This window comes from Cyclopterus lumpus, chromosome 6, assembly GCF_009769545.1.
Source record: "Cyclopterus lumpus isolate fCycLum1 chromosome 6, fCycLum1.pri, whole genome shotgun sequence".
NCBI lineage: Eukaryota > Metazoa > Chordata > Actinopteri > Perciformes > Cyclopteridae > Cyclopterus > Cyclopterus lumpus.
This window is the reverse complement of record NC_046971.1, coordinates 1,982,501-2,005,000: the sequence shown is the minus strand read 5'-3', so window position 1 is coordinate 2,005,000 and position 22,500 is coordinate 1,982,501. Positions and strand designations below refer to the sequence as shown.

At 45.2% G+C, this 22,500-nt stretch overlaps 1 protein-coding gene across 1 annotated transcript in view; it reads left to right on the top strand.

Annotated features, from left to right (window-relative positions):
• glg1a (golgi glycoprotein 1a) overlaps nt 1–22,500 on the top strand; it is a 36,521-nt gene that overhangs the window by 11 nt on the left and 14,010 nt on the right. Inside the window, exons 1-14 of the mRNA XM_034535657.1 lie at nt 1–370; nt 7,534–7,563; nt 8,554–8,640; nt 9,389–9,604; nt 13,697–13,900; nt 14,181–14,252; nt 14,722–14,908; nt 15,771–15,985; nt 16,709–16,830; nt 17,378–17,479; nt 19,251–19,404; nt 21,547–21,771; nt 21,865–21,927; nt 22,077–22,190. The exon at nt 1–370 is cut by the window's left edge and continues 11 nt beyond it. Coding sequence (XP_034391548.1) covers nt 38–370; nt 7,534–7,563; nt 8,554–8,640; nt 9,389–9,604; nt 13,697–13,900; nt 14,181–14,252; nt 14,722–14,908; nt 15,771–15,985; nt 16,709–16,830; nt 17,378–17,479; nt 19,251–19,404; nt 21,547–21,771; nt 21,865–21,927; nt 22,077–22,190 — 2,124 coding nt within the window. The 5' untranslated portion in view covers nt 1–37. The remainder of the gene's footprint in view (nt 371–7,533; nt 7,564–8,553; nt 8,641–9,388; nt 9,605–13,696; nt 13,901–14,180; nt 14,253–14,721; nt 14,909–15,770; nt 15,986–16,708; nt 16,831–17,377; nt 17,480–19,250; nt 19,405–21,546; nt 21,772–21,864; nt 21,928–22,076; nt 22,191–22,500) is intronic.

The following is a 22,500-nucleotide window of genomic DNA, read 5'->3' as shown; positions in this document are numbered from 1 at the left end:
CCCTGAACGCAGCAGCAGGCTGACTGGCTCCGTGAAGATGGCGGACTGTATACGTGTTCCTCTTCTGCTGCTTTTGATCTGCGTCTTCTCGTCTTTGCGTCCGATTCGAGGGCAAAACAACGCGATGGCCAAACTCGCCCTGAATGCCGACAACCCGCAGAAGCCCCCCGGAGGCCCCGGGCCCGCGTTGGGGAACCCGGGAGCCGCGGAGAGGAACCCGATCGCCGGGGCCTCGCCGCCTCGGAAGCGCTCTGCCGGCTGGAAGTTGGCCGAAGAAGGGGTGTGCAGGGAGGACCTGACCCGGCTTTGCCCCAAACACTCGTGGAACAACAACCTGGCGGTTCTGGAGTGCCTCCAGGACAGGAAGGAGGTAACGTCGGGGGACGGGGGGGACTCGTTCTGCGGGGAGAAGGAGCAGGGTGTGCCGCCGCTAGCCAGACACGGGACGTCACGCGCGAACCTCGCTAGAAAATGGAAGTCTTTTTTTTTTTTAAAAGCTCGCGGTGTTCGTGATTTCCCCAAAAAATGTCGCGAACTGAAAACCTCGACCACGTATTTTAAAGTCGTCGGGACCCACTCGTCCGTTCGGCGTGACGCAACGACACGAACGTCGCGCGCGCCGGTTCGTAAAGACTCGTGTCGCTTTAACGTTTTCGGGGGTGGGGGTCCTCGAACGCATCACGCGGAAAAGCAGCCGTTAAAAACCCGCACGACGCTTCTGCTTTTCCGCGTGATGCGTTCGAGGACGCCATCCCCCCCCCCCCGAAAACGCGAAGCGACGCGAGACGTCTGAGCCGAATGCCCCCCCCTCCCCTCCTCCAAAAAAAGACGTGGTAGTCACCGGTTACCCGGTGACTTACCGTGAAACATCGTAAAAACCGACGCTACGTGAACGAGGCTCGGAGGCTGCTAATTCATGCACGATTCTAACCGTCGCAGGTGTAACGGGAGCTCGTGAACACGTGTCCACCGGCTCGGTAACCGGGCAACCGTGTGCACCGTCTAAAGGCTCTTTCTCCTTCAGCTGCTACCCAGACCAGAGTGCCTTCACTCTGGGTTAAAGTGGCGGAGAAGAGGGGGCCGGTGACGTGTTCAGGCAACGCAACATGAAGAGATAAAGATCTGCCTGTAAAACCAGTAATGTCACTATTTCCTGTGGAAGACTTTTTATTTAATTTAACATAAAGTGTTTGCCTGTGATAAATAAAGCTTAAAGTCAAATAAACCTACGGGGCGTCTCTCTGTTTACAGAACAAACAAGAACCCCTTTCAACTCAACCTGTTCCCGGTTCGGTCCAAAGACGACACACATAGTGGTCTCTAAGAACTCAGAAGACATTCTCAGAAACAGGAAAGTGAAGAAAACAACGGTGAAGTTACGATGACGAATAAACCCGTTTAATGTATTTAGTCGTACGACATCGGAGGAAGTTATTTAATGTGTTCATAATCTGAACTGAGTCCACAGGCCGCTGTTTGAGGATTATTGATCGACCGGCGGCGGGTCAATTAAAGGCCGATAACGGATTACGGGCGTTGTGTTTACTAGCAGCTGTCGTGGCGTTAAATTCAGTGTTTTATTATTGTTCTCGTGTTATCGGACGTTTGAAGTCTCGCGTTGAGGCTTCCAGGACTTCACTTTGCTTGCTGATGCTCATTTTGACTTTCAAACCATTGAGACGTTCACACAGAAACTGTAAAAGAACAAAAGCATAAATGTCCTTCAGACTTCAGCGGAGGAGACGAGTGAGAGACGAGCGCTGATCTGGTTTATTGAACATAGTTAGAAGAATAACACGTCTAGAACTTTCCACCACGTTTGAGTTCATCGAGGAACATTTATAAATATGAAGCTCTACCTTTTTGAATTGTTAAAGATTAATGTAATCCTCTTCTTCTGTAACTAAGCAACCAATATACCTCCTGTTTACATCGGCACCCGCATGGATCGTCAAGTGGTGATAAGGCTTGCTGGTGTGGAAGGAGATCTCTCTAGTATGGATGTGGAAGGAGATCTCTTTAGTGTGGATGTGGAAGGAGATCTCTCTAGTGTGGATGTGGAAGGAGATCTCTCTAGTGTGTGTGTGGAAGGAGATCTCTCTAGTGTGGGTGTGGAAGGAGATCTCTCTAGTGTGGGTGTGGAAGAAGATCTCTCTAGTGTGGATGTGGAAGGAGATCTCTCTAGTGTGGGTGTGGAAGAAGATCTCTCGTGTGGGTGTGGAAGGAGATCTCTCTAGTGTGGATGTGGAAGGAGATCTCTCTAGTGTGTGTGTGTGTGTGTGGAATGAGATCTCTCTAGTGTGGATGTGGAAGGAGATCTCTTTAGTGTGGGTGTGGAAGGAGATCTCTAGTGTGGATGTGGAAGGAGATCTCTCTAGTGTGGATGTGGAAGGAGATCTCTTTAGTGTGGGTGTGGAAGGAGATCTCTAGTGTGGATGTGGAAGGAGATCTCTCTAGTGTGGATGTGGAAGGAGATCTCTCTAGTGTGGGTGTGGAAGGAGATCTCTAGTGTGGGTGTGGAAGGAGATCTCTAGTGTGGATGTGGAAGGAGATCTCTCTAGTGTGGACGCACCATGAGGCCTGCAGTTGAACTCGTGGCTTTGTGACCTTTTTTAATGTCGAGAGATCAGCCGACGGCTCCCTCGCTCTCATTGGCTCTTTGGCTCATTGGCTCATTGGCTCATTGGCTCATTGGCTGCTTGTCAACAGCAGAACCTCCGGACGCTTCAGCTGAGACGAGCCTTTGGGTTCGGGCCCCGTTATCGCGGAAAGCATGAAACTCTCGGCTATTCGTTGGCAGTAGCTGCCGGAGAAAGGAGATGAACTTTGACCTGGAGGAGTGGACTGTCTGAAGGTTCTGCGCCTTCCAACGGGCCAACGGGTTCGTGGTTCTCTTGTAGCCTTGCGGTCTGTACTTTTATTTTTCTCATTCGACGAGCGTGGAAGTGAAGAACAAAGCTCGAAGGATTATTACTACTTTCTTTTTATTGCTTTTCACAGAACAAATATGGGGGTGCGGCGTCGTCTCTCTTTAGACATCCGCCTTGATCCACCTCGATCCGCCTCGAGTCGACGTGGTGCTGAGGCCTGGTTGAGGTCTGAGGTTCGAGAGCTGCTTTTAGACTCCCCACACACACACCCTCCCTGTCGGTCCTGCTGGTGAGCTGTGGTTTTGGTGTACGTGGTGCAGAGGAAGAGGAGGTTGAAGGTTTTCTGCTCTTCGCTCTGGCCCGTCGGCTCCCTGAAGCCCTGAACCCTCATCTCCTGGTCCTCAGTCTGAGACACCGTGAGCTGAATGCCGTTGAGGTCAGAACCAAACGGCAGAAACCCTTTTCTTTATGGGGCTGGATGGGTGAGGGGGGGGGGGTGTTCCTGTAGAGACAGGAAGCACAAACTGTTGCCAGAAACTTTGAACAACACCATTGTCTAAGACGGAGCGTTACGAGTCTCCTTCCCTGGAACTAGAACCACTAAAGAGGAGACCAGGTCCTTCTGGGTCCTTTCCTCAGATGTCCTGACCCGACCCGTGTCCTCTGAGGACACCAAACAAGTACACGGTTGCCTTTTGCTTCTTCTCTTTTGTTGCTCCTCTCTTATTGTCCTAAACCAAGACTGGGTGCTCTCTGTTTTGATGTATTCTGAACAGGAAGCGTCCCTTTTGTGTCCGTTCAGGCTCTCATTGCGTTGACATTTACCCCAAAGTGTGATAACGGAGACGTTAAAGCACGTTGTCTTTTTTTTTTTTTAAACGACACCGACCGTCATCATCGGCAGGTTTTTTTATCTTTCCAACGGTCCTTGAACGCATCAGGTGTGGCGAACGCTTCTGTCAGAAAAAGCAGCCGAAACATTTTTTATTATTTTAGTCTAATTTAAATGGAGGTTTGTGGAGGTTTATGAAGGGTTGTGGAGTGGTATGGAGGTTTATGAAGGGTTGTGGAGTGGTATGGAGGTTTGTGGAGGGTTATGGAGTGGTATTGAGGTTTGTGGAGGGCTGTGGAGGTTTATGAAGGGGTATGGAGTGGTATTGAGGTTTGTGGAGGGCTGTGGAGGTTTATGAAGGGGTATGGAGTGGTATGGAGGTTTGTGGAGGGCTGTGGAGGTTTGTGGAGGGGTATGGAGTGGTATGGAGGTTTGTGGAGGGCTGTGGAGGGGTATGAAGGGTTGTGGAGTGGTATTGAGGTCTGTGGAGGTTTGTGGAGGGGTATGAAGGGTTGTGGAGGGTTGTGGAGGGGTATGAAGGGTTGTGGAGTGGTATGGAGGTTTGTGGAGGGGTATGAAGGGTTGTGGAGTGGTATTGAGGTTTGTGGAGGGCTGTGGAGGTTTGTGGAGGGGTATGAAGGGTTGTGGAGTGGTATTGAGGTTTGTGGAGGGCTGTGGGGGGTTGTGGAGGGGTATGAAGGGCTGTGGAGTGGTATTGAGGTTTGTGGAGGGCTGTGGAGGGGTATGAAGGGTTGTGGAGTGGTATTGAGGTTTGTGGAGGGCTGTGGGGGGGTATGAAGGGCTGTGGGAGGTTGTGGAGGGGTATGAAGGGCTGTGGAGGGTTATGGAGGTTTGTGGAGGGTTGTCGAGGGTTGTGGGGGGTTATGGAGGTTTGTGGGGGGTTATGGAGGTTTGTGGGGGGTTATGGAGGTTTGTGGAGGTTTGTGGGGGGTTATGGAGGGTTGTGGGGGGTTATGGAGGTTTGTGGGGGGTTGTGGGGGGTTATGGAGGTTTGTGGGGGGCGACTCAACTCGAAAACATATCAGAAGTTGATAGAAACCAGCTGGTCCCAATGTATTTGTGTAATTGATGCTAAAATGAAATCGTAATTGATGCTCGTCAGCTTTAGGAAGCAGATTATTACATTACATGTCATTTAGCTGACGCTTTTATCCAAAGCGACTTACAATCATGTTGCATTCATACACCGTAGACACAGCTACAGGGAGCAATGCAGGGTTAAGTGTCTTGCTCAAGGACACATCGACTAGGGCGGGGATTGAACTGCCAACCCCCTGATTGAAAGACGGACCTGCTAACCACTGACCCACAGTCGCCCAGATTATGAAGACGAAGGCTGCTTTGCTCTTGTTTCAGGACTCGGTAGGACCCCCCCACCCCCTCACTTCATGTGTCGCGTTGTCACTTCCTCTCTCCCACGTCCAATTATAGCTCAACCTCATGCCGGTTTTTCCCAAGATGAAAATCAGAGAGAGCTGATTAAGTTTCATTTAGCTGCAGCTATTAATTGACAATCTCGCCAAAATGTCCTTTAACCAAATCCTGTTAAAAACATTAAATTCTGAGCTCCTCAGTGAAACTATGACGTCATGATTGACACCTGAGACCGACAGTCATGTGACAACAATCACTTCGGGCTGCTGAACTGTGATTTATACAGTTTCACCCAAAATAAATAGTTTATTTAGTCTGAAGCTGAACACAGAGGAGAGGCTGTTAACATGTGAATAGTTTCATATTTACAGCCTCATGTTGGATATAAAGATTCAAGTGTTTTCCAATAATAATAAAAAAATACATTATCAAAGTTTCTTTTTGATGATTTATGTAATTCTAACTGTTAATCTGCACTAAAGATATTTTAAAGTTGAGTCACGGATGAGTTCTGGCTTTCTGAAAACACTCGAACGCCCACATGAGTCACTTTGTGGACGGCGGTGATGTCATCGGGTCCAGAGGCGGACTGAGCGCGTGCGGAGGCGGGGTCCTCCCTGGGGGGGCCAGGGGGGGGCCGGGGCCGGCTCCGTCCACACTCGGTGTTGACATGATGCTGCGTTCAGGTGCATGTTGGTAAGAGCAGGAATTACAGGTTTAGCCCTCATCAAAGAGAAAGAAATGCAAAGCGAGGCAAAAAAATATGACCGACTTTATTTTCTTTATTTTGACTTCCAGTTTGAGTTTCAATTCAATTCAGTTTATTTTGTAAAGCCAAAAATCACAAATCACAACCTCCCCTCAGAGGTCTTTACAGTCTGTACACACAGGGCACCCCTGACCTTTGACCTCACATCGGTTCAGGAACAACTCCCCAAAAAAACTAAATATATTCAATATACAAATTAATGTAACAAGCAAAGCATTCATGACAGTTAGATAAAGCACTAGTGCAATATACATGTTCTATAATTAACTAAATACCTATTTACACTTAATAATAGCACATTTAGTGACCACATTTTCAGATTTATTACAAATCAAAACACACACAGACTTAACTGCATTGCAGATCTATTAATTAAACAAAAATAATGACGTTAAGATGCTAATGGGGGCTCTAAAATGTGTGATTCAACACGTGGTCTTCAGCTCGGGGGGGGGGGGGGCTGGACTCTGCTGTGAGTCCAGAGAGTTTATTTACTTTTTATTACAATCCTTTTCCAGGACCTTTTTATTTTTTTTAATTTTATTAGTTTAATTTCATTTCACCTCAGATGACCAGAGTCAGCGCTGTGCTGTTGACTCTGTGGGAGATGCGTTCAATGTCTGTGTGAAGAGGGTTGTTTTTATACTCATGTGTGAAGTTCACTGCAAATAGAACGCACATGAATAGTCAGACACACACACACACACACAGACTATTTCTGGCCTGTGGTTTGGCTGCCGTTTGGTGAACGGTCAACACACACACACACACACACACACACTCTGTTTTCTCTGGAGGAGGAGTTTGGTCAGCAGGCATTTGACTTCCCGTCTCGACCAACAGTCTGGTCACCTCAGGTCAACGTCGCACAGCGAGAACATGAAGCTGGGTCTTGATTCTTTAAAGGGAAGTCAATGCTTCACGTGTTAAAGCTGCATTCTCTCCTGACCACCAGGGGGCGACTCCTCTGGTTGTATAGAAGTCTATGCTTCACGTGTTAAAGCTGCATTCTCTCCTGACCACCAGGAGGCGACTCCTCTGGTTGTATAGAAGTCTATGCTTCATGTGTTAAAGCTGCATTCTCTCCTGACCACCAGGAGGCGACTCCTCTGGTTGTATAGAAGTCTATGCTTCATGTGTTAAAGCTGCATTCTCTCTCCTGACCACCAGGGGGCGACTCCTCTGGTTGTATAGAAGTCTATGCTTCATGTGTTAAAGCTGCATTCTCCCTCCTGACCACCAGGGGGCGACTCCTCTGGTTGTATAGAAGTCTATGCTTCACGTGTTAAAGCTGCATTCTCTCTCCTGACCACCAGGGGGCGACTCCTCTGGTTGTATAGAAGTCTATGCTTCACGTGTTAAAGCTGCATTCTCCCTCCTGACCACCAGGGGGCGACTCCTCTGGTTGTATAGAAGTCTATATAAATGACTCTACTTCTCTCTTGATTTATTCCCTCAGTAAACATTGTAAACATGAGTTTATGGTCTCTACGTCCCTCCTTCTCAGTCCTAATATGGTCACTTCCTGTTCACTGGTTGCAAAGAAAAACCACAACATGGCGACGTCTGTAATCCAAGATGGCGACGGTTAATGACTCGACCTCTTAAAGAATCTCCGGAGAAACAAAGTGAATTCTAATTCATGCTCTCTTCTCTCCCTCTTTTAGGAAACTGAGATTGCGGCCGAATGCAACCATGTAAGTGTCCTCGCTTCCTTTAAAAAATGTTTTTTTTAAAAAGGCACTTCCCAGCATGCACTGTGTTTTTCTTCAATTCCATGTGGCGCCTGTTGATCCTCAAAGGAAGAGGATGAGTTCAGGAGCTTCGTTCAACTGTAAAAGTTCTCTCTTTGGTCTTTTTATCTTCATGTCTCCTCCTCCCTCCCTCCTCTCCTCCCTCCCTCCCTCCCTCCCTCCTCTCTCCCTCCCTCCTCCTCCTCCTCCTCCCTCTCTCCTTTTCCCTCCTTCTCCTCCCTCCCTCTCCTCCTCCTCCTCTCTCCTCCCTCTCCTCCTTCTCCTTCGCCTCCCTCCTCTCCTCCTCCCCCCTTCTCCTTCGCCTCCCTCCTCTCCTCCTCCCTCCCTCCTCTCCTCCTCCCTCCCTCCTCTCCTCCCTCCCTCCCTCCCTCCTCCTCTCCTCCTCCCTCTCTCCTCCTTCCTCCCTCTCTCCTCCTCTCTCCTCCTCACTCCTTCTTCTCCTCCTCCCTCCTTCTTCTCCTCCCCCCCTCTCCTCCTCCTCCTCTCTCCTCCCTCCCTCCTCCCTCTCCTCCTTCGCCTCCCTCCTCTCCTCCTCCCTCCTTCTCCTCCCTCTCTCCCTCCCTCCTCCTCCTCCCCCCTCCTTCTTCTCCCTCCCCCTCCTCCCTCTCTCCTCCTCCTCCTTCTCCTCCCTCCTCTCCTCCTCCCTCTCCTCCTTCTCCTCCCTCCTCTCCTCCTCCCTCCTTCTCCTTCTCCTCCCTCTCTCCTCCTCCCTCTCTCCTCCTTCCTCCCTCCTTCTCCTTCTCCTCCCTCTCTCCTCCTCTCTCCTCCCCCCTCCTTCTTCTCCCTCCCTCTCCTCCTCCTCCTCTCTCCTCCTCCCTCTCCTCGTTCTCCTTCGCCTATCTCCTCCCTCCCTCCCTCCTTTCATCCTTCTCCTCCCTCCCTCCCTCCCTCCTCCTCCCTCCCTCCCTTCTCCTCCTCCTTCTCCTCCTCCAGCTGCTGTGGAACTACAAGCTCAACCTGACCACCGACCCAAAGTTTGAGTCTGTTGCCGTGGAGGTCTGCAAGACCACGATCTCTGAGGTCAGTCAAACTCCTCGTGGAGGTTCAGAGAGCACCGATAGCTTCCTGTTGGTGGAGCGCAGTGATGAGTAGTGAGTACAGGGAACTGACCCTCGGCTAAGCCCCGCCCCTCTGCTGCTGCTGCTGTCTGATTGACATTCAGATGTTTTATGTTCATTCAGTTAAATGTGTTTTATAAAATAGCCCCACGAGTTTTCCTCTCCGCCATTTGAGGATTTTAATCTGCATATTTTTCCATATATCTTTCCGGGCTAATTGATGCGTAACTTCAAAGTGCTTCTCTCTCTCTCTCTCTCTCACTCTCTCCCTCTCTCTCTCTCTCTCTCCCTCTCTCTCTCCCTCTGTCTCTGTCTCTCTCTCTCTCTCCCTCTGTCTCTCTCTCTCTCCCTCTGTCTCTCTCTCTCTCCCTCTGTCTCTCTCTCTGTCTCTGTCTCTCTCTGTGTCTCTCTCTCTCTCCCTCCCTCTCTCCCTCCCTCTCTCTCTGTCTCTCTCTCTCTCTTTGTCTTCTCTCTTTGTCTCTCTCTCCCTCTCTCTCTCCCTGTCTCTGTCTCTCTTTGTCTCTCCCTCTCCCTCTCTCTCTCCCTGTCTCTGTCTCTCTTTGTCTCTCTCTCTCTCCCTCTCTCTCTCCCTGTCTCTGTCTCTCTCCCTCTCCCTCTCCCTGTCTCTGTCTCTCTTTGTCTCTCTCTCTCTCTCTCTCTCTCTCTCTCTCTCTCTCTCTCTCTCTCTCTCTCTCTCTCTCTCGTCACAGCTCAAAGAGTGTGCGACGGAGGAGCTGGGTAAGGGCTACCTGGTGTCCTGCCTGGTGGATCACCGCGGCAACATCAGCGACTACCAGTGCAACCAGTACATCACCAAGATGACCAGCATCGTGTTCAGCGACTACCGGCTGATCTGTGGCTTCATGGACAAATGCAGAGAGGACATCAACGCGCTGCGCTGCGGCAGCATCAGCACCGGAGAGAAGGTGAGGCGCCGAGGTTCTGCGAAGTTCTGTTCGTGAGGTTCTGTTTGTGAGGCGCTGAGGTTCTGTTCGTGGAGGTGCGCTTCTCCTCGTGGAGGTGCGGTTCTGTTTGTGGAGGCGCCATGGAACCACTTCCTCCTTCACCATGGAACCACTTTCTTCACCATGGAACCACTTCCTTCCTTCACCATGGAACCACTTCCTTCTTCACCATGGAACCACTTCCTTCTTCACCATGGTATCCACTTCCTCCTTCACCATGGAACCACTTCCTTATTCACCATGGAACCACTTCCTTATTCACCATGGAACCACTTCCTTCCTTCACCATGGAACCACTTCCTTCTTCACCATGGAACCACTTCCTTCTTCACCATGGAACCACTTCCTCCTTCACCATGGAACCACTTCCTTCTTCACCATGGAACCACTTCCTTCTTCAACATGGAACCACTTCCTTCCTTCACCATGGAACCACTTCCTTCCTTCACCATGGAACCACTTCCTTCACCATGGAACCACTTCCTTCTTCAACATGGAACCACTTCCTTCCTTCACCATGGAACCACTTCCTTCCTTCCTTCACCATGGAACCACTTCCTTATTCACCATGGAACCACTTCCTTCTTCACCATGGAACCACTTCCTTCCTTCACCATGTAACCACTTCCTTCTTCACCATGGAACCACTTCCTTCCTTCACCATGGAACCACTTCCTTCCTTCACCATGGAACCACTTCCTTATTCACCATGGAACCACTTCCTTCTTCACCATGGAACCACTTCCTTCCTTCACCATGTAACCACTTCCTTCTTCACCATGGAACCACTTCCTTCTTCACCATGTAACCACTTCCTTCTTCAACATGGAACCACTTCCTTCTTCACCATGTAACCACTTCCTTCCTTCACCATGGAACCACTTCCTTCTTCACCATGGAACCACTTCCTTCCACTTCCTTCCACTTCCTTCTTCACCATGGAATCACTTCCTTCACCATGTAACCACTTCCTTCACCATGGAACCACTTCCTTCCTTCACCATGGAACCACTTCCTTCCTTCACCATGGAACCACTTCCTTCCACTTCCTTCTTCACCATGGAATCACTTCCTTCCTTCACCATGTAACCACTTCCTTCACCATGGAACCACTTCCTTCCTTCACCATGGAACCACTTCCTTCCTTCACCATGGAACCACTTCCTTCTTCACCATGGAACCACTTCCTTCCACTTCCTTCTTCACCATGGAATCACTTCCTTCTTCACCATGTAACCACTTCCTTCACCATGGAACCACTTCCTTCCTTCACCATGGAACCACTTCCTTATTCACCATGGAACCACTTCCTTCTTCACCATGGAACCACTTCCTTCTTCACCATGGAACCACTTCCTTCTTCACCATGGAACCACTTCCTCCTTCACCATGGAACCACTTCCTTCTTCACCATGGAACCACTTCCTCCTTCACCATGGAACCACTTCCTTCTTCACCATGGAACCACTTTCTCTTTCAACATGGAACCACTTCCTCCTTCACCATGGAACCACTTCCTTCTTCACCATGGAACCACTTCCTCCTTCACCATGGAACCACTTCCTTCTTCACCATGGAACCACTTTCTCTTTCAACATGGAACCACTTCCTTCTTCACCATGGAACCACTTCCTTCTTCACCATGGAACCACTTCCTTCCTTCACCATGGAACCACTTCCTTCCTTCACCATGGAACCACTTCCTTCTTCACCATGGAACCACTTCCTTCTTCACCATGGAATCACTTCCTTCTTCACCATGTAACCACTTCCTTCACCATGGAACCACTTCCTTCCTTCACCATGGAACCACTTCCTTATTCACCATGGAACCACTTCCTTCCACTTCCTTCTTCACCATGGAACCACTTCCTTCTTCACCATGGAACCACTTCCTCCTTCACCATGGAACCACTTCCTTCTTCACCATGGAACCACTTCCTCCTTCACCATGGAACCACTTCCTTCTTCACCATGGAACCACTTTCTCTTTCAACATGGAACCACTTCCTTCTTCACCATGGAACCACTTCCTTCTTCACCATGGAACCACTTCCTCCTTCACCATGGAACCACTTCCTTCACCATGGAACCACTTTCTCTTTCAACATGGAACCACTTCCTTCTTCACCATGGAACCACTTCCTTCTTCACCATGGAACCACTTCCTCCTTCACCATGGAACCACTTCCTTACACTTCCTTCTTCAACATGCAACCACTTCCTTCCTTCACCATGGAACCACTTCCTTCTTCAACATGGAACCACTTCCTTCCTTCACCATGGAACCACTTCCTTACACTTCCTTCTTTAACATGGAACCACTTCCTTCCTTCACCATGGAACCACTTCCTCCTTCACCTTCCTGCAGTGACACGTGTGAAGACCGAAGCTCAGGAGGTTCAAACCTGAAACTGTTTACACAACGATATATTTATTTTATTTATATTTATTTATTTATTCCTTACTCTTTATATTTACTATTCCTTGAAGGGCCAAGCTGTCAATCAACGGGCTCTGGGTGGACCTTCCTGTCCAGGCCGAGTCGTTCATTGCTGCACACATCTTAAATAAAATGTAAAAAAAAAAAATTCTATGCAAATATATATATATATATATATATATATATATATATATATTTTTTTTTTATATATATATATTTTTGCCCATTTATTTATCTTTATTTTTATGACATTCCGATGATTCCACAGAACGCAGCCAGTGATTGATGATTGAGTATGGAGGACAGGACATGCCTTAAGTATAAATTAATGAATAATAAATGTATAAATATATACCGGAATAAATAAGTAAACGTATGAATAGAGAAATTAATAAATATAATAATAAATTAATGCTGAAATAAATAAATAAAAGATTAAACGTAGGTGAACAAAAATGTATAAATAAATATATGATATTTATTTCTTTGTCCTGTTTGATTATCAATTTATATTTATTTATCTATACATACATTTATTAATTTTCATACTTATTTAAGCATTTATTTATACTTTTATTTAAGTATTTATTTAGTATTTTTTTTATTTCTGTATGTGTTCTCCTGCTGCTGAGCCAAGCTAAACCTCATAAGCCCGTTAGACACGCGCTTATTATGGGATATAATGCCGGCACAATTAGAACTCGGGAGCAAATTATTTATATTCGTCAGCGGGAGCCGAGTCGGCGAGTTCAGTCACGATGGCTCGTTTTTGGGGGGGGGGCGGAGCCTGCAGCTTGAGCAACACAGGAAGTGAGTCATGGACGCCTCACTGTGAGGGATTAGTGCTGCTGAGAGCGCCCCCGTGTGGACGTCTCTGGGTTCACATCAACGAGCCTTCTCTTGAGGAGAAGATGATCTTTATGCTTTTTATTTAACGGTTGGCGACGTGCGCCTGACGTACGTGTTAGCGGCTACGTTTGAGATAATAGTTGCTTGTTTTTGTTTTTTTGAGTTTTTCCTGATCTGATGTGAGGTCAAAGGTCAGGGGTCGTATGTGTGCAGATGGTAAAGCCCTCTGAGGGGAGGTTGTGATTTTGGGCAAAACAAAACAAACTGAATTGAGTTGTGTATGGAAGACAGAAGTTGTCTTAAGTATGAATAAATAAATGCATTAATGAATAAATACTGAAATATTTAAATGCTGAAATAACTAAATAAAAAAAATTAATGTAGGTGAACAAAATGTAGAAATAAATATGATGTATTTATGTCCTGTTTGATTATCAACTTTTTATTTATCTACACATAAATGTATTTATTCCAGCATTTATTTATTTAACTTGTATTTATTTATTTAACTTATTTATTTATTCAGCATTTATTTATTTCAAAATATAATTTATTTAAGCATTTATTTATTCCTGTATTTAGTCATATAATTTATTTATTTATATTTATTAATCCTCCATACTGGTGCACCAGGACAGATGATGAAATGGTTGTGACGTGTCGACACTGGAGAAAGTTTCACGCTACATTTAAATTAATTAAAGCCCGTACAAGTGAAGCCTGACGAGGCCGCGGCGCTGACCTTTGCCCTCCCCGTGCAGGACATCCACTCTCAGGGCGAGGTCATCGCCTGCCTGGAGAAGGGTTTGGTGCGGCAGGCCGAGGAGCAGCCGGGGGCGCACCCCATCAAGGACGACTGTAAGAAGTCCATCATGCGGGTCGCCGAGCTCTCCTCGGACGACTTCCACCTGGACCGGTACCTCTACTTCGCCTGCCGCGAGGACCGGGAGCGCTTCTGTGAAAAGGTGAGTTATATTTATTTTATTTATTTTATTTATTTTATTTTATTTATTTTATTTATTTTATTTATTTTATTTATTTTATTTATTTTATTTATTTTATTTATTTTATTTATTTTATTTATTTTATTTATTTTATTTAATCTATATAGATGTGTGTGTGTGTGTGTGTCTGTCTCTCCGGGCTCCGTCGTCCTCGTTGTTACTGGATCGTGATTCTGAATGTTTTTGTCTAAATTCACAGTAAAGGAATGTGTTATTTAAATAGTTGTTGTCCTCCCTCCAGACGCTGGCCGGAGAGGGGCGTGTCTACAAATGTCTTTTCAATCACAAGTTCGAGGAGGCGATGACTGAGCGGGTGAGTGCGACCTCGAAGGTCACGAGGTCGATTCTCGTCTACGAGCTTTTCTGTTGCGCAATGTAAACATTCAAGATGGAAACTTTCCAAGAGATGTAACATGAGACTTAGATTATTATCCTAAACAGACCTTTTCTTAAGAGTTCAACTTTAATTATATGATTTTAACTTTGTATTCCTTCCATTGACTTCCTTCATGGCAGTTTATTTTATTTTATACCCCCCCCCCCCCCAAAATAAATTCACCATTAACCGAAAAAAACATCAAATGTCTATAGTGAAAATTAATGGATATTTATTTAAATGTTTTTTACTTTCTTTGGAAAATTTAAATTATAATAAAAAGCCTTTTTTTTTTAATGGCAGGCCTCATATTTTAACCAAAACATCCCATAGCTTTTTAAATGAGTATTTTCCACGTACACAAAGCGCGGCGGTTGAACCCCCTCGGCCTCTCCTCGTGTCGCAGTGCCGCGAGGCGTTGACCACCAGGCAGAAGCTCATCGCTCAGGACTACAAGGTGAGCTACTCGCTGGCCAAAGCCTGCAAGTCGGACCTGAGGAAGTACCGCTGCAGCGCCGACAGCAACGTGCCCCGAGCCCGAGAAGCCCGCCTCTCCTACCTGCTGCTGTGTCTGGAGTCGGCGGTTCACAGAGGTGAGTCACCGGACCGGCCTCTCCAGGAGCAACAGGCAGAGGGCGGGGAGAGAGGCAATGAGGTTGCAGCAATGAGGTTGCCGTAGTGCTTCTTGAGGCAGTAAAATGAATATTGGTGAAACGGACCTCTCGCGGTTCTGCAACGCATGTGAACCTCAGAACCTCAGAGCTAGTAACGTTAGCTAGTAACATTAGCAGCACCGCTAACAGAGTCTCTGTTCAGGCTCTGCTCAGTGAACATGAGTACTGGCTGAAGGTAAATGATAACGTTCTCATGATGCGTTCAGGCTCCGCTCAGTGAACATGAGTACTGGCTGAAGGTAAATGATAACGTTCTCATGATGCGTTCAGGCTCTGCTCAGTGAACATGAGTACTGGCTGAAGGTAAATGATAACGTTCTCATGATGCGTTCAGGCTCCGCTCAGTGAACATGAGTACTGGCTGAAGGTAAATGATAACGTTCTCATGATGCGTTCAGGCTCTGCGCAGTTCTCATGATGCGTTCAGGTCTAATCTAGTAAAATGTAGTTTTGGTGATAAACTAGAATAATATATATATAAAATAGATATTAGAGATGAATTATGAGCTGTTTAACTTCATTAACAAAAAAAGAACGACTATAAAATAATATATTTTATTTACTTATGTGGATTGTGTGTTTTTATGAAGAAAAAAACCCACTATAAATTATGAATTGTTTTGGGTTTTAACGATCTGCTGCACAAAAATCTGAATTAAGCATTAAAAAAATGGGAAATAATTCTCTGTAAAGCCCCATTCAGCATCATTGTGACACACACTTACACAATGTCTTCTTAATAAGAAGCCCCTCTTAACTGCTCAACGTCGCCGCCCTGCAGGTCGCGTGGTGAGCGGCGAGTGCCAGGGCGAGATGATGGACTACAGGCGGATGCTGATGGAGGACTTCTCTCTGAGCCCGGAGATCGTGCTGCAGTGCCGGGCGGAGATCGAGGGCCACTGCTCCGGCCTCCACCGCAAGGGCCGCACGCTGCACTGCCTCATGAGGGTCGGCCGGGGGGACATGGGCTCCATCGACCCCAACTGCCAGAGGGCGGTGAGTCGCGCCAATACTTATACATAGTTTTTTATTTTTTACTTTTTTAAAAAACTTTTTAAAAAGAATATATAAATATTTTATTTTCAATATTTTAATTTTATTTTTTTAAATTTATAAATACATCTTTTTGAATTCTTTTAATTTATATATAGATTTGTTTGCATATATTTATTTTCATATAATTATATTTAGATATATATACATGTGTATATATTATATTTTTACATGTACATATTGCTTAATTCTTTTAATTTATATAGATTTGTATTTTTACATATTTATTTACATATTTATTTTAATATAATTCTATATATATATTTTATTTTTAAATGTGTATATATACATATTTTCTTATCCTTATTTCTATATAATTTTGTATTTTGACATATTTATTTCTATATATTTCTTTAAAAAAAATTTTAGCATCAAAACTGTTCAAGCAGGCAGTAATGAACAGTTTTTTCAATAAGAGGGAGGAGTTTTGTGCCGACAGGAGCAGCTACCGGGACCCCATTGAGTCACAGGGCTTTTATTGTGAAAGGGCGATGGTCGAGCGGCGTAATAAAGTTGGTCAAAGTTTTGCTCAACGTGATCCGTAGGCGCCGTTTTATTCTCAGCGTGAAAGCAAATCAAACCTTCCAGAGAGGGGAGTTTCCAGCGTGTGGTGGTGGTGTTGTTGTTGACGACAATGTCGTTGTTGTTTGTGTCTTCCACCTTCAGCTCCAGAGTCTGATCCAGGAAGCCGACCCCGGATCCGACTACCGCATCGACCGAGCGCTCAATGAGGCCTGCGAGTCCGTCATCCAGACCGCCTGCAAACACATCCGCAGCGGAGACCCCATGTGAGTCACGATGTGTTCAAAGACCATCGGAAAGATGAAAATCTGACGGATTATTTGTGGAGAATTCTTTTAAATGAGACGTGTAGAATAAAAATGTATTTTAAGTGAAATACCAACATTTCTAGGCTTTTTTTTCTGACTGAAGAGGTAGTCACACTCGATGTGTTCAAGGACCGTCGGAAAGATGAAAATCCGACGGTTGCTTCTGGCTGTGATGCACGGTGGAGAGTTTGTTTGAATAAACTGATTCCTGGAATCAAACCTTTTCTTTTAGGAGCAGTGGGTTAAAAGTTAAATTATGTTAATTGTAATTTTTATCCTTTGAAGCTGCACAATATTTACATTATATATATATATATATATATATATAAAAGTTAATTATATAGTTAATTTCCACTCGATTTGATCCAAAGAAAGAAGTACAATTATTCATTTTGTTAGTTGCTCAGTTTAAATGGTCATGAAAAAAAAAAAAAGGTTCTGTATGTTTTTAAAAAAAAATTCAAAATAAAAGCTCTACACGTGTGACTTCCTGTTTGTGTTGCAGGATCCTGTCGTGTCTGATGGAGCATCTCTACACCGAGAAGATGGTGGAGGACTGTGAGCACCGGCTGCTGGAGCTGCAGTACTTCATCGCCAGAGACTGGAAGTGAGCCACCTCACCACTTCATCACATGAAGCTTCACCACTTCATCACATGAAGCTTCACCACTTCATCACATGAAGCTTCACCACTTCATCACATGAAGCTTCACCACTCACATTAAGAGTTATTGTGTTATAGGGTCAAAACATGACCTCATAGATATCACATGAAACTTCACCACTTCATCACTCACATTAAGAGTTATTGTGTTATAGGGTCAGAACATGACCTCATAGATATCACATGAAACTTCACCACTTCATCACTCACATTAAGAGTTATTGTGTTATAGGGTCAGAACATGACCTCATAGATATCACATGAAACTTCACCACTTCATCACTCACATTAAGAGTTATTGTGTTATAGGGTCAAAACATGACCTCATAGATATCACATGAAACTTCACCACTTCATCACATTAAGAGTTATTGTGTTATAGGGTCAAAACATGACCTCATAGACATCACATGAAACTTCACCACTTCATCACATTAAGAGGAGTTATTGTGTTATAGGGTCAAAACATGACCTCATAGATATCACATGAAACTTCACCACTTCATCACTCACATTAAGAGTTATTGTGTTATAGGGTCAAAACATGACCTCATAGATATCACATGAAACCTCACCACTTCATCACATGAAACCTCACCACTTCATCACATGAAACTTCACCACTTCATCACATGAAACTTCACCACTTCATCACATGAAGCTTCACCACTTCATCACATGAAGCTTCATCACTTCATCACATGAAACTTCACCACTTCATCACATGAAACTTCACCACTTCATCACATGAAGCTTCACCACTTCATCACATGAAGCTTCATCACTTCATCACATGAAACTTCACCACTTCATCACATGAAACTTCACCACTTCATCACATGAAACTTCACCACTTCATCACATGAAGCTTCATCACTTCATCACATGAAACTTCACCACTTCATCACATGAAACTTCACCACTTCATCACATGAAGCTTCACCACTTCATCACATGAAGCTTCATCACTTCATCACATGAAACTTCACCACTTCATCACATGAAACTTCACCACTTCATCACATGAAACTTCATCACATGAAACTTCACCACTTCATCACATGAAACTTCATCACATGAAACTTCACCACTTCATCACATGAAACTTCACCACTTCATCACATGAAACCTCACCACTTCATCACATGAAGCTTCACCACTTCATCACATGAAACTTCATCACTCACATTAAGAGTTATTGTGTTATAGGGTCAGAACATGACCTCATAGATATCACATGAAACTTCACCACTTCATCACATTAAGAGTTATTGTGTTATAGAGTCAGAACATGACCTCATAGATATCACATGAAACTTCACCACTTCATCACTCACATTAAGAGTTATTGTGTTATAGGGTCAAAACATGACCTCATAGATATCACATGAAACTTCACCACTTCATCACTCACATTAAGAGTTATTGTGTCATAGGGTCAAAACATGACCTCATAGACATCACATGAAACTTCACCACTTCATCACTCACATTAAGAGTTATTGTGTTATAGAGTCAAAACATGACCTCATAGATATCACATGAAACTTCACCACTTCATCACATTAAGAGTTATTGTGTTATAGGGTCAAAACATGACCTCATAGACATCACATGAAACTTCATCACTGACATTAGGAGGAGATTTATGAAATGTTATGTTTAAATATGCAAATGAGGCGCTAATAACGACCTAATGAGCCGGTTCCTCCAGGTTGGATCCCGTCCTGTATAAGAAGTGTCAGGGCGACGCCGCCCGGCTCTGCCACACTCACGGCTGGAACGAGACCAGCGAGTTGATGCCGCCCGGCGCCATCTTCTCGTGCCTCTACCGCCACGCCTACCGCTCCGTGGACCAGGGCCGCAGGGTGAGCCGCTCGTCCCCAACGCCGCTTTATTGTTTATGAACTAGTTTCTACCAAATGGAGAGAATACTGAATCTGTTCACCTTGTGGTCCCGGGGGGGGGGGTTAGCGTCTTCTTCAAATGTGTTTTAATGGCCAGCTCCCATCTGTTTTATTAAGCTCTTTGGTATTTTACAACCTAGTGTTCTAATGTTTCTCAGGGAGTAACGGGGACAACAGTTTTTATAAATGGGTCTTTTATTGAAGGAGAAGGCTGCAGGCAACGCCATTGACGTCCACTAAAAGAGCTCATTGTTGACTCAGATTGTTGTCATGAGCGTCTGACGTGATTATAGAAAGAACCGGACAGAAGAATAAAATCTTCTTTTGCTTCATTAACCCTGGTTTTAGCGTTTCGCGCTCAGAAGTCTCGTTCTGGAACGTGAATCCAGATGTTTGAACGTTTTATCCGTGACGATGAAAATCTTTCTCTGTCCAACACGACGATCCTCTTCAACCCTTTCGCCGCCGTCTCCCGGCAACAAGAATCCAAACGAGAATTCTCCTTCGGCGAGACACGTTTTTAGACGGAATAACGACCAGAAAGAGAAGGATGATTTATTTCTGTCGGGTTGTTTTCCACCATGTTTTCACCCACTTGTAAGAACAATCTGGAGTCTCTGTGTTTTTAGTGGACGTAAATGACGCAGAGTTTCACCCAAAAGATCAAATCCCGGAGTTCTCCTTCGTTTTTTTAAACGCCTCATTAGTCAGATTCCCTTTTCTCACTGTCGGTCACGTTAAGAGCTCAAATAAATACATAAATAAATGTGTTTGTGTGCAGAAGAAAAGTAAACGGTTGAGTAAATAAACAGGAAGTCTGTGAACTTTCTCACTAGCTCCTCAGTGGGGAGTCTGAAGCAGGAAACCGGGGTTTGACTGTGAGTACGTCGTGCTGCTGAACGGATGATGGTGATGATGATGATGGTGGTGATGATGATGATGATGATGATGATAATGATGGTAATCACAGGAAACTGGTCTTTCCTGTCGTGGTGACTGGTGGTTTGTAGGGGAAGTGATTGCACATCTAATATTCCTGCATGTGGGAGCTGATTTAAAAAAAAAATTTAAAAAAAAGAGTAATTCTGTGAAAAGTGACGAAGAATCAAATCTGATTGATCAACTGGAGCGGATTAAGTTCTTTTGATTTAAAAACAATAGAATCTGAAGTGTTAGTCGTCCTTAAAGTGATACTCCACTCCAACATATAGAATATGTCATCTTGTTTTAGGGTCAAACGCGCTCTGCTGAAAGTTTGAAAAAGTCCACAAACGTTGACGTTTTCCTTCCTCAACGACGATCTGATTTTTCACGTCGTTCTAAAATAATCTTTTTTTTCAAACCACTCGTCCATTTTCGGTCTCTCCTCTAAAAGGTAGTCGAATATTTTTAAATCGCTTTATTTTTGACTGAAAGCCCGGCGGATCCAAAAAGGAGATTTTATTTGTAAATGTGATGAAACCCTTTAAAAGAAGATAAGATTACAAATGTCATTTAAACATTTAAAAACAGTCTTTCAAAAGCTTAAAAATAGAATAAAAGTTTCAGTTTAAGAAATAAAATACAGGAGCGAAATGTGTTAATGAAGATTAATGTATTAATATCCTTGAATTTGGTTAAATTAAAGTAAAAAAAGTCTTCAATCTGGATTTAAAACAACAAAACAACAGCGTTGTTTACCGGAGTTCTATTGGATGAAGTTTAATAAGTAGAGATTAACAGACCTGCTCCCTTTTTTTATACTAATTACTTTTATAAATGACCACTAAATCATTCTAAAATAAAAATAGTCTGCGTTGCTTTTTGAAAACCTTCTGTTGTTTTTAAAATAAATGTGTTATAGAAATCTTCATATTGGAGTCGGAGGTTCCTACAGATGGAATATTAGGATATCGCTCCATAAATCAGAGAATCAACGGTCCATTTTCTCCATGTTTTTAGTAATAAAACATTATTTAAATGAGACTCTGAATGATTTATGAACAAACACCAGGTCCCTATTGTGAATCACTAATATCTCAATACTATTAATAAGAGTGGAGTATCATCACCCCCCCCCCCCCCCCCTCTGGTCTCTAACCCCACCTGGTCGCCCCCCTGCAGCTCTCCAGGGACTGCAAGGTGGAGGTGCAGCGGATCCTCCACCAGAGGGCGCTGGACGTGAAGCTGGACCCGGAGCTCCAGCGGCGCTGCATGACCGACTTGGGGAAGTGGTGCAGCGAGAAGACGGAGGCGGGCCAGGAGCTGGAGTGCCTGCAGGACCACCTGGAGGACCTGGTGTCGGACTGCAGGGACGTGGTGGGGAACCTGACGGAGCTGGAGTCTGAGGTAACCCCCCTGCCGCCGCTACCCACAATGCAACGCTGTGTGCCGCTTCTCGTGCCTCTCCGGCGCTGAACCCTCTCGTGTTCCCGTCCTCAGGACATCCAGATCGAGGCGCTGCTGATGCAGGCCTGTGAACCCATCATCCAGACCTACTGCCACGTAAGTCCAGTCCAGCAGAGACCCGGTCACTCACACACACGAGGGGGGGTTAGGGTCACATGACCATACAGGGAGGGTTAGGGTCATGTTTATGTGCTTTGTGGTCATATTTAATTAGTTTGATCAGGTATTTAACCCCCCCCCCCCAGGAGGTAGCAGATAACCAGATCAACACCGGGGACCTGATGGAGTGTCTGGTGCAGAACAAACACCAGAAGGAGATGAATGAGAAGTGCTCGGTGGGCGTGACGCACTTCCAGCTGGTGAGAAGCTCGTTACCGCGGCAACAATTATGACCTTTAGCTCGTTGAGTTATTGGAGACATTATGGTTGTGTTTCCTGCTGACGAGTCTCTCTCTCTCTCTCTCTCTCTCTCTGTCTCTGTCTCTCTGTCTCTCTGTCTGTCTTTGTCTCTGTCTCTGTCTCTGTCTCTGTCTCTCTCTCTCTCTCTCTGTCTCTGTCTCTGTCTCTCTCTCTCTCTCTCTCTCTCTGTCTCTGTCTCTGTCTCTCTCTCTCTCTCTGTCTCTCTGTCTCTCTGTCTGTCTTTGTCTCTGTCTCTCTCTCTCTCTCTCT